We start from the raw sequence: 11,922 nt of genomic DNA, 5'->3' as shown, positions 1-11,922 counted from the left end.
CCTGGGTTAACTGAACTACCTTGGTGGTATTTGCAGGGGCTGACCTGCATGAGTACTCATTGAGGAGAAAGAGTATCTCAGGCCCCACTCTTTCCTCGTTTATCTCAGGCCCTATTTTTTTTATACCCCACACATACAGAATTAAAGGAGTTATTTTCGTAATACATTTTTATACAGAATTATTGGGTTCAGCTCATCGGAACGTTTCATCGATACTTTTGTGTGCTTTCTCTTACCTTTTTTATATACATAGAGTTTACCTCTCTGTATAGAAATATAATTCTTGTATCATTTGTCTTGCCAGCTAGTTAATGTACCCTCAGCGGCCGTGCTTGATAGGAGGGGCCAGGGAAGTGCTTTAAGTCATTCCAAGAATGTGAGACAATGTCAAGTCTGTAAGGCAAGTCAAGGGGATCCTGTGGGTAAAGATTGCTTTGCTTGGAACGATCTTGTACCTATTCTATTGTCTGTTTTTTCGACTTGGTGTTTAGTAATGTGTGGTTATCCTGATGTCAATTTGCAGCGGCAAGATCCTTCAGCGGTGCAGGAGATTAAGGGTTCCATAATCGATTCCGCGCCTGTTGCTGTCCCCAGTTTCCAGGTAAACACTGAAGCAAACCTAAAGCCATCTAATATTCTATTGTCTTTCTGAAAAAAGAAAGCATGTTAGCTCATGTACCACAGATTCGGGAACGAGCCATGTTCATACAGTAGTAATAATGCCTCTCAACTTCACTACATTCTGCAAATCTCATAGACTCTTGCAGTTTTCATCACAAATATATGACATAGCTAACATAAGTTAAGTTACTCAACAGCCGGAGACATCTTCAAAAAAACTTTACATGAAAGAAAATGAAAGGGGTTCAAAGACTGCAGGACACTTTGGCATTCGAGAACATCTTCAACAGAACAGAACGCTACAGTATATTTAGATAGCACAGAATACAACATAGACTGTTCCCTAATATGGCTAATCTGGCGCCTGGTTTATTGTATCATTCATCTCCACCGCAAAGTAAAGGAAGCTTCACACTCTGTCCCTAAAAAGACCTGAAAATAAAAGGAAAGAAAAGTGTTAGGTCGAGAATTAGTTATATAGATACAAAAGCAAAGGTGCAAAGAATACACGAAAGATCGTACCTGCCTCACCCCTCTAAAACATCTCTGTAGACAATGTTTTTGGTGCTCTTCCCAGATTTATCAACCTCCTTGTTAGGCTTGGCTAAAATTCGTGTCGTCTTTCTTGACACACCCCTTGACAATGCAACATATAGCTGGCCATGTGAGAAAACAGGTTCGGGAAGGTAAATACTGACATTTGGGATGGTTTGACCCTGTGCCTTGTTAATGGTCATCGCAAAACTCAGGCAGATGGGGAATTGTTTTCTCTTAAGCTTGAAGGGAAGTGAGGTGTCCTCCGATGGCGACATAGGGATCCTAGGTATGAACACCCTCTTTCCAGCATGCTGGCCACCAACAATCTCCGCATCAATTGCATTATCCTGGAAGGCTCTGATCATAAGCCGTGTTCCATTACACAAGCCATTATGAGGTCGAGGTTCCGTAGCAAAATGACTGGGCAGTTGATTTTTACTCTCAAGACATGGGGGGCAAGCCATTTGGTGTGATGGAGTTCAGGAAATCAATCGTGTAATTATTCTGGAAGTCATCCTCGATAGAGTCAAAGCTATGGTATACCTTTTCTTCTCCCAGAAACCTAGAGATCATCTTGTCATTCAGGTCATCCACATGCTCGTTTTTGGTCGAGAGAATTGCACGTTTGCTCATGTACTCCCTTGACCTAGCATTGGTGTGTAGGGATGGGAAGACATCTTCGATGAGCTTGTTAATAGGTTCTTCGTCCTCAGTATAACCAATCACAATGTCTTCAGGGAGATGCACATAGTCGTCACCAATAGTTTCTTCCGTTCCATTGCCAATCCTTAGGAGGTATTCGGAGAACCAAGGGTCCGCCTGTGCCCGCATATTGCGCGTTAGGCGTATCTTGCGGATCTTATCCCACAGATAGGATCTCAACAGTGTAGCATCCGTGATCTGTGCTCTTGTCCCTCGTGTAACAACGGGGAGGACCTACCTGAAATCCCCACCAAAGACAACAACCTTTCCACCAAATGGCAGAGGACATTCCATTATATCTTGTAGCGATCTGTCAAGCGTCTCAACTGCTTGATGCTTTGTCATAGCAACTTCATCCCAAATTATCAAGGACGCCTGTTTAAGCAACTCTGTCGTACCACTCTGCTTTGTGAAACCACACATGTTGTTGTCAGTGAGCTTGATTGGAATTTTGAACCTGGAGTGGGCAGTCCGGCCTCCAGCCATTATTGACGCCGCTATACCTGATGTAGCAGTTGCGATCGCTATTAGGCCCATCGAACGGACCTTCGCAAGCAATGCCTTGTACAGGTACGTCTTCCTAGTGCCTCCTGGACCATCAACAAAAAATATCTGGCTTTTTTGGTTCGTCACATGATCCATTATGTCGTTGAAACCATCCAGTTGTTCAATGTTCAAACAGCTAAATAGATCTAGATGCTCTTGGTCAACTCTAACTTGTCTCTCCTCTGTTACCTCTCTATACTCGGCGTCAGAAGAACCATCTGTGTCAACCAGATCTGGAAGTCCATACATTTTAATATCCTTACCCATGGATTGCACCAGATCCCTGACATCTCTAAGGACCATCTGCTCAAGTGTTGCCTCGTTCGACTCAGTGCGACGGTAATCTTCAGCCATCGATGGTAGATGTTTGTTCCACAATTGACGGATTTGTGTTGCCTCACAGAATACCAGTATAGTCGCAAACAACCGTCTAAGAGCAGAAGGCATTTGAAATGTTGCTGCCTCCGTCATGCAATCATCCAGTGTCCTGTCATGCTCAATGAGGCCTAAGTGCTCACATGCCTCTCTGAAGGAAGTGCATGGCTTGCCATTTACTGGTTTTAAATCATCAAATGAAGTGGCACCTCGGACATGACTTAGGAGCACCCGCAAGTAGTACCTCTCTCCTTCAGCAGGGTGTGCATACACCAGTCTTCCAATCTGTGATCTCTTACTTCTTCTCGTTTGCGATTTTTTATTAGCGGCAGTCCACCTATAATGTTCTGGGAACTCTCTGTACAGCCATTTTTGTGCCGCTGGATACTTCTTGTTCATCTCAAATTACTCGGTAAGCATGGATTTGGAAGAAGTTGGGTGAGCGACAACATCTTCCAGATTTTCATAACCCTTAAATGCGACTATGTGCATGTTTGGCAAATGAAGTTGCAGCTGTAACACAGATGGACTAACACCAAACGTTTTAAACCCAAAAATCTTGTAAATAGCTTCTAGAGGAGATATATAGCATGCATCCCTGTATTGACGAATTTCATTAATGATTCCCCCATCATTGATAATATCCTGCTCGAATGCAAATGATGCCTTATCATGCCCTTTGTAGATGTACTTGAATAAGTACTTGACTGCCTTGATGCTCGAGCATGCTTTGACATTTATGTGACAGTTGTATTTCATAAGCAGAAAGGGGTTGTAAGGGACCACCCATCTATTGTCCAAATCTGCTCCTCTGATCCTTACTCGAACCCCGTCGTCCCTCCTTCTATAGATGGGATATGAGTCTTTCCCTTGTAATGTAGCATCACAGAAATCTCGCGGGTAATGAAATCGACATTGTCCATCTATCATGCAAGGGCAACTTTTCTGGAGTGCACCACATGGGCCGTGCAACATGTGTTTGACTACCAGATCATGGAGGACAGGATATTTCTTTTTGTCGGGTATCTCTGCAGATATCACCCGATCATAGTCATCTGAGGTCCTTAACTTGCTTTTTGCTTCCATGATTAGAAGTATATGCTCATGCGGGAGACCTCGCTTCTGAAACTCTGTGACATGTACATAAGCTGCGACTTCTCCGAAATGCTTACCCTTAGTTAGTAAGTCCATCATATTTCGTTGCTTAGCTCTGTATACTCTTGCCACAAGGTCTGGGCGGTCTTGTGGCAGCTGTCCAGGCAACAATTCCTGCATTATCTCCTCCCAGTAGGGATTGCATGTCATCGTGACAAAATAATCCGGTTTACCCCAATGTTGAACTATTGCCATCGCATCCAGAAACCTGCGCTGCATGTCACTGTCACCACCAGGAAATGTACGTGGAAGCACGATTCTCTTGCCAATCTGATCACCGCGTGACTCGCCAGCAACGATGGTGTCAACAAGACCCTATAATAAAACAATATTTCACTCCAATTAGTATAAAGGTTCAAGCAAAGAGTGAGGCATCTATAATGTAAATTTTGTGATAAATAGAAGCAGTTACCTGATACAGGTCAGCGCGTATAACCTTTTGATTTGCTGGCTTTGAATACCAGTCAAGCCTCATTGTCTCAATCTTGATGTACATGTCAACAGCCCACTGTTGGAAAAGGCGCCCCCCGAACAAGATGATGTTAAAAAGCTTCTTCCGGACACACAGCTTGAAGCAATAGTACTCTCTCGCGCTAACAAATTTCCTTGATTTTGTTGGATTCATCTCATCATCACCAAAATCCTCATCCGGGTTATCATCGTCGTCACCTAATAATTGGTTAACAACATAAAAATTGTTATGGTAGGTACAACCATAAGTAAGAATAATAAAAGTAGTAATGGCGACTATACCATCAAGTAAATCAGTGGGTGGGTCTTCATGCTGTGCGTTATGACCAACTTGTTCTCTAATCATGTTATCATCTGAAAGATGGATGACTATAAGTTTTAATTTAAAGAACAATAAAAGTAGTAATGACGACCTATATCTTTGGGTAAATCAGTGGGTTGGTCTTCATGCTGTGTGTTATGACCCACTTGTTCTCTAAGCATGTTATCATCTGAAAGATGGATCACTGCATAAGTTTTAATTTAGAGAATAATAGAAGTAGTAATGTCGACCTATACCTTCAGGTAAATCAGTGGGTTGCTCTTCATGCTGTGCTTTATGACCAACTTGTTCTCTAATCACGTTATCATCTGAAAGATGGATGACTGCATAAGTTTTAATTTAAATAATATGATATATACCAATTTTGAACATCATACCTGAAGGAAAACCATAGGCTGGGTTCTGTTGTGCAAATTCATCCACTGAAACTTGGTTTGTGTCATCGACTAACTCAATATATGGCATCCAACGATTCCAACTGATCTCCCCACGTGGGAAGAACAGTGGATATGACAAAGGGTCGTAGCACCCATGGTATGCTCTAATATACAGGGGACGGTCTCCTTTACCAGCGTCTCCTTTACCATATACGACAACACTCCTATCAAAGGTTTTATGTGGGTCGCTTCCTTCAACCCATATTGCTGCAACCTGAGAAGTAGTTGGCGCATTGTACCTTCGTTGATCGAGGTTGATACCTGTGTTTAGTGAGATCCTATATTCATCCAGATTCGGAACAACACCAAGGCTCTTCAAAACCTGAGCATAAGGGTTATGTTCTAGTATTGTTAGAATCTTCCGTATGAGATCCAGCCTAAGATTCGGAGACCTCTTAACTCTGTGAAGCAAGTTTTCATCCGTATCATAAATATATAGCTGCAAATGCCGAGGGCCATTATCACCAAACGACAGATCATCAAGAGCGTGGTACAATCCCCCACAGGCACGAAATGTATATACACCTGTTCCTGCCGCAGTGCTGACTCGACGATCAAGGGTGACTCCAAGACTGGTGAATGAGAAGTGGGAGTTGAAATACCGTATATTCTCTCTGAAATATTTTGCATCCTCATCATCCTGACTTGTGAACAATCGTTTCAACTCTTCATCAACCTCTGGAGTAAATACACCAACTTTTCCCTTCCTGCAACAAAATGCAGGCCCCTCGTATTGGAACCGCAAAGCTCCACAGTGGCAGCAGTCGCTAACTTTTCTAAGTACATGGTGATTTTTGGGCAGGTTCATGTAAACTCTGTCATGATGCTCATTAGTGATAGTTCCATCACCATGATGCCGTGCCACTCGGCAGGATTCAAAATCAACATTTGGAAAAGAATGGACAATTGCATTATTTAAAGTTTGTGCACAAACCATATAACTATCTTATGTCGTATTCATAACTCATGATAGCAATAATCTACCTGGTCTAGCAAACATCCTAGCTTCTTCATCAGGGTCAACATCACCAGTTTCTCCAAGGTTCCGGTCTCCCAAGCAGTCTAGTAAATCATGAATAGGACAGAGTTATGATGCACAAGGTCACGTAAATTACGCTTATGACACATATTATCGGGGTAGAGGAATCTTAAACTGCCATTTTGCATACCATCAAGTATTACAGTCTGGACATCGGGCTCCAGTATTCCATACGCATATTCGCCGTGGTCGTTGCCTGATAACATTGGTTGACCCCAGTGAGTAAGTAGCAGGGATGAACCGAAGATAGGAACCAAATGCTAGTCTCAATCGAATGACGAACAAAGTGCTCAATTAAAGGAGAAACAAACACTATTGATAATTTAGCAACTTAATTAAATCGATGAACTAACCCTGATCATGAAAAGTTACCCCTGGGGTACGTAGATTGACGACTGTATTGAGTTGGGGGTTGTCAACCCCTGCCAGTTGTGTGAGTGTCATTCTTCTTGAACTTCGTTGCATCTGGTACGCATCATTTCTGTGCAGCCAATCGGATTCATCATTGTCAGAAATATTCTCCTTGTCTGTTTGTATGAATCCATTGTATGGTCCTAAAGTTGGTAATGCACCATCTGGGCCTGTGATGTTCTGTAGCTGGGTGACCGCCTCTTGTCCAGTAGCTGGCACACGTGAGCATATGTTAGTGGCATTGAAAGCAGCAGTAATGTTCTGCAGTTGGGTGACCGCCTCTTGTCCAGTAGGTGGCATATGCGACACAAGGTTATTGGAATTGAAAGCAGCAGCAATGTTCTGCAGTTGGGTGACCGCCTCTTGTCCAGTAGTTGGCATATGCGACACAAGGATACTGCCATCGAAAGCAGCAGTAATATTTCTATTTTGCTCACGGGTTTGGTGTTGTCTCTTTAAGATTTCCTCTCTATTCTGTGCATAACGCTCCCTTTGCCTCCGATTCTTAGTCTCGTTAGTGTTTGAACAGATGAAGAAAAAATAATTACATGCCAATTCAATTGGGGCATAGATAATGAAATTTGATCATCATTACCTTGTGATACAGCTAGCTGTGCCGGTGTTCCGTTATGTAGGCCATCTATTTCCTCACTGGTATTTTTTTTTCTTTTGTAGGCTTCACGCCTTCTCTTATTAATCTCATCTTTATTTTTTGCATACCGCTCTCTATCCCTCTGCCTTTTTAGTTCCTTTGGGTCTGCAAATCATGACACAGTTCACAGTTGTAATACTGTATCGAACTTGAGTGACTGGGTTATGATCAATACCTGATGTTTGGTTGTTGCTTATATCCTGGAAGGGGGGGCGCGTCCTGACTGGGTTATGATCAATACCTGATGTTTGGTTGTTGCTTATATCCTGGAAGGGGGTGCGCGTCCTGCTGGGAGTGGGGGTCCTGTTGGGAGTGGTAGGGCCCATACGAATACGAACTCCTGTAAAAACATGTGAGATCATTATATTTAATGGAGCGCAAGACCATCATTTAGAATATGGAACCAACAACCTCGAAATGTAATACTGTACTTTATAATAGATTCAATCGCAATTGTCGTTGTCAAGAGGCCTCATGCATAGGGTGTATTTTCTTATGGTCATATGATTTTGAGGGGACATCTTTGTAATAGATTCAATCGCGGTTGTCGCTTTCGATCAAGAGGCCTCATGCATAGGGTGTATTTTCTTATGGTCATATGATTTTTACAGAACATTGCGGCAAACTACAAAGATTTGTTTCAGTCATAGGTTAGGTCAGTGGTATCAAATTTTCAGTACCATGGGGATCTGCTGAGGATCCGTGGTATGATTTCACTTGCTCATGCACTTTATGATTGGTTTTCATAACATATGCTCACGGCATATGGTTCATCTCTTGCATCGATTACATGGACAATCATAGATCCTAGTATGTGGATTAACCATGGTTTCACTATTTATGTAGAACTATGCAGAACAGAAACATGAGCAATGAAAGGATGTCATTGTTAACATCTTCACATGCGTGCAAAGGTGCATGCCAAGGAGTTTGCCGCCGCCGATGCGTAGTCCGGAGACAGTCGTGTCAGTGTGGGCGACGGCGTCTGAAAGATTGAAGAGAAAGCATGCACCTGTGTTGGCGAGGAGGCCGTCGTCGTGGATGTCGCGGGCGTCGTCGGCGTCTTCTGTCGGCGTCGGTGCGGGCGTCCTCGGCGCGGGCGTTTCGGTGGAGGGCAACTCTGAAGAGCTACAGGAGGATTGGTCGCCGTTAATTTTGAAGCGGATGTGGCTGTTTCGGTGTTTTTCTTTTCTTTTCTTTTTGTTGGCGTTGGCTCAAGGATGGCAGAGTTTCGTCCGCCCACCTAAATTGCTTAGCGTACCAGTCAGGGGTACTTTTCTGTATTGACGGTTAGATCCCATTGAGTAGGCTTATCTTGACCCTCCAATTAATGTGTTTTCTTCTGTGTACAGTAAGCGGGGTGCCGAACTCAAAGGCAGTAAGTACACAGAGATTAACCTGTGGCTGGAAGTCACCATTTGCCTCTTGCAGCAGGTGGTCTGGGCCTCTCCAACTCCAAACGGAGCGTTGGCACCAATACCCTGAAAGACAGAGAGGCAACTGCAGAAATGTGTGTACTATGTGGTTCAAATCGATGAGAAAAGAAAAGGTGTTTTCCAATACGGATCAATTGGCATCAACTGTGCAATGAACATTCTGTTGAGTAAATTCTTGTGCCCCTTGCAATTTTGGATGGAGGCATTATGTTCAAAGTACAGAGCAAAGGAACATTATACCGTTGACAAATGTGGATACCTCTTTGTGACTGATCAACAACTGCAGCCTGCAGGCATTAATGAAGAAGAGTGATCAACATCATCAGACTCCATTGAATCTTTGAGAGGATTGGCCATGTTTGGAGCTCATCTGCAAGACCAACATGACAGTAGGTGAAACAAAACTTCAGTTTGCTTAGTGAAATTATTAGTAACTCCAATTGTGTCATGAAAATCTCCCATACGCCACAAAGTTATTAGTTTAAAGTGCAATTTGACTATGAGGCACCATTGTACATAGCAAGAAGGGCCACCAAATCTCTCGAAGAGGAAAAATTACTGACTTAAACTCCTCTGTTCCTTTGTTATGCTTGTCGACCTGAACCTATCAATGCCTCTGAAATCTGGACATTAGCAACTGTATCTGCACATCAAATTCGCTGCAATCTCACCTGTATAAACATGTCAGACTTTGATCCTGCTAGAGAACAAAGTCGTTATAACCTAAAATCTGGTCTTAGTTTTCCTGAAGAACACATGCCTGTATAGCTTGATTGATTCCTACACTGGTTGGATGCGCATGTACCAAAAGACAACGAGGCAACACGGGAGCAGATGCAGAGGTTGAGAAGGTTACATCAAGGGAGGCGGGAGAGGACTGGCTGCGGCGGACAGGTCACAGCGGAGCGTGCTCGCCGCCGGCGCTGGCCGGCGGCGTACCCACCCTCAGCTATGCCCCTTCGCAACGCCGACGAGGTCCGGCGCCCTTCTCGCGCGAAAGCACGGCAGCCGCCTTCTTCGCCAAATTCCTCAGCTCGCCTCGCCGGAGAGGGTTGCCTGGGGTGGAGAAGGGCAGAGAGGACTGGCGGCGGCGGACAGGTCACAACACCGGCGCGCGCTCGCGGCCGGCGCTAGCCAACGGTGAACACGCCCTCAGCTGCCACCCCCTCCCCCCTTCACAACACCCACGAGGCCCGGCGCCCTTCTAGCGCGCGAGAACGGCGGCCCGGCCGCCTTCTTCGTCCCTTCCTGTGCTCACCTCGCCGGAGAGGGCCGCCTGGGGTGGAGGAGGCCGTCCGCAAGGACGTCCTCGGTGAGCTCGAGGGCGAGGACCGCCGGGGCGAACGCGCACTTTAGGAGGAGGCGGAGGACGAAGGCGGCGCTGGAACCGTGGCCGCCGGCGGCGACGCCGGTTTTCGCACAGAGAGGTGAGGTTGAGGAGGAGGCCGGGGTTGCGGAGGACGGCGGCGCGGCATGGCTGGGGCCTCGGGGTGGCGCGCGGAGAGGTGCGACGGTTGCTGCTGGTGGTCGCGGGCGACGGCGGGTGGCGAGTGGCCGCCGGAGCGGTGCAAGGAGGCGCGAGGCGCGGGCACAGGAGATCGGGCGCGAGCGCACCTCTCCGCGCCTTCCATACTCCCGGCGAGCGCACTCCATCCTCCGGCGCGAGGCACGGCAGCCGCCGGCACACGACGGAATGGGCGTAGCCGCTGGCGCAGAGTGGATAAGAGGAAGGGAAGGATTACGGACAGAATTGAAATTTTTATAGGGTTCTTTTTGTAAAAGTGAAACGTTTCCTCTGGGTGCCACTAAAACAGGGACCGCGGGTTGATTTCCTGTAAATCAAGGGGCTTTTATGTAAAACAACCACGACGGACGACCGTGCGTTGCAACGGGAGACAAAAAAGTTACACGCCAGCCAAATAAGTATGACTCAATACCCCAAATTATGAGTGTTCTTTATTTTCACATGGTGGCTCACCATGTTTCCACTTATCTTTCTTCCCACACCCTCGTTGATGATGTACACGATATGCATGTGATCGCAATGCATTTGACGTGGTAAATCCCAAGGCAATGAGCTTGCCACTGCATGGCACGCACGCTAGAGATTGTTTAAAACTTTAAAAACAAATTTCATGGACCACAAACTACTCCTAGCGCCTAGACATAAAAAGACTTTTCAAAAACTACCCAAATCCTAGACATGAAAGACTTTTGAATCGACGAACATTTTTTCTAATCGAGAAACATTTGTTTTAAAATTTTGGGCATTTTTTAAATGCATGAACATTTGTTTTGTTCAGACGAACATTTTTTGAAATGCATGAATTGTTTTCGAATTCATGAACATTTGTTTTGTTCAGACGAACATTTTTTGAAATGCATGCATATTTTTTGAATTGATGAACATTTTTTGAGTTAGCAAACCTTTTTTGTATCGATAAACTTTTTCTATAATTGGGGAACAAATTTTGAAAAATTGTGATTTTTTTATAATTTGCGAACAGTTTTGTGAATCACCAAAAAAATGAAAACTGCGGAAAATTTATGAGTTCTCACACATTTTTTGAATTCATAAACATTCTATGATTTCTCAAATATTTTTCTCAAAGCTTGCAACCTTTTGTAATTTGAAAATCTCGAATTAATTTAAAGAAGGAAAAACAAAAACAGAAATGAGAAAAGAAAAAACGAAATGAAAACAGAATAGGGGCGTCACGCCCCACGGGCCGGCCCATGAACGCGTATGTGGGAGGGAGGAGGTGCTTGACAAAAAGGTAGAGGAAATAGGACGACCCTGGGGATCGAACCCGGGTCTGCGCGGTGGAGAAGATATGCTTCAACCACTGAGCTGGTAGAGCGTCTGTGACATGCGCGGGGTATTTATTTTATAAACTCCTGTGCGCGACGATGACTTTGAAAAAATCGAATCGTTTTCTTGACTTATGAGTGGCACAGCGGGTAATTTATAGCAACTTTAAGGGTATTTTTTTTGACGGACGACCAGAAGCACTAATTGCTTTATTAGTAGGGAAAGACTAGTACAAATGCCCGTGCGTTGCAACGGGAAAAAAAATGGAACACTATGACATGACGGGCATATTGAAGACGGCATAGACATGGGTATATCATCCATGACATAATCATCACATAAGCAGACATCACTGGTATCTTTTAAGCATGGCTCAAGGACCCTCTCCACTCAATTTCAACATGCC

General features: G+C 44.6%; 3 protein-coding genes across 10 annotated transcripts; all 3 read right to left on the bottom strand.

The window, feature by feature from the left end:
• Window positions 1–676: 676 nt before the first annotated feature.
• LOC123162469 (uncharacterized) lies at window positions 677–3,186 on the bottom strand. The gene is made up of 2 exons (XM_044580255.1): window positions 1,144–3,186; window positions 677–1,053 (listed from the first exon to the last, which is right to left on the bottom strand). The coding sequence occupies exon 1, from the start codon at window positions 3,178–3,180 to the stop codon at window positions 2,095–2,097; it is 1,086 nt and encodes a 361-aa protein (XP_044436190.1). The 5' UTR covers window positions 3,181–3,186; the 3' UTR covers window positions 677–1,053; window positions 1,144–2,094.
• Window positions 2,554–6,103, bottom strand: LOC123162467 (uncharacterized). Its single transcript, XM_044580245.1, has 5 exons — window positions 5,107–6,103; window positions 4,966–5,037; window positions 4,690–4,761; window positions 4,349–4,605; window positions 2,554–4,251 (listed from the first exon to the last, which is right to left on the bottom strand). The coding sequence occupies exons 1-5, from the start codon at window positions 6,101–6,103 to the stop codon at window positions 3,187–3,189; spliced, it is 2,463 nt and encodes an 820-aa protein (XP_044436180.1). The 3' UTR covers window positions 2,554–3,186.
• Window positions 6,008–10,438, bottom strand: LOC123162468 (uncharacterized). Of its 8 annotated transcripts, XM_044580250.1 has the most exons (8): window positions 9,561–10,438; window positions 8,964–9,074; window positions 8,667–8,749; window positions 8,281–8,396; window positions 7,444–7,608; window positions 7,212–7,373; window positions 6,559–6,828; window positions 6,125–6,401 (listed from the first exon to the last, which is right to left on the bottom strand). In XM_044580250.1, the coding sequence occupies exons 3-8, from the start codon at window positions 8,684–8,686 to the stop codon at window positions 6,229–6,231; spliced, it is 906 nt and encodes a 301-aa protein (XP_044436185.1). In that variant the 5' UTR covers window positions 8,687–8,749; window positions 8,964–9,074; window positions 9,561–10,438; the 3' UTR covers window positions 6,125–6,228. The 8 variants fall into 8 exon arrangements, with proteins under 8 accessions (XP_044436186.1, XP_044436185.1, XP_044436183.1 ...); XM_044580251.1 differs by having other exon boundaries at window positions 6,008–6,228; window positions 6,336–6,401; window positions 8,667–10,438; XM_044580248.1 differs by having other exon boundaries at window positions 8,964–10,438.
• Between the last annotated feature and the right edge of the window lie 1,484 nt (window positions 10,439–11,922).

Source organism: Triticum aestivum, chromosome 7B (assembly GCF_018294505.1).
Source record: "Triticum aestivum cultivar Chinese Spring chromosome 7B, IWGSC CS RefSeq v2.1, whole genome shotgun sequence".
NCBI lineage: Eukaryota > Viridiplantae > Streptophyta > Magnoliopsida > Poales > Poaceae > Triticum > Triticum aestivum.
Note: the sequence above shows the minus strand (reverse complement) of the source record. Positions and strands in the feature narration are given on the sequence as shown.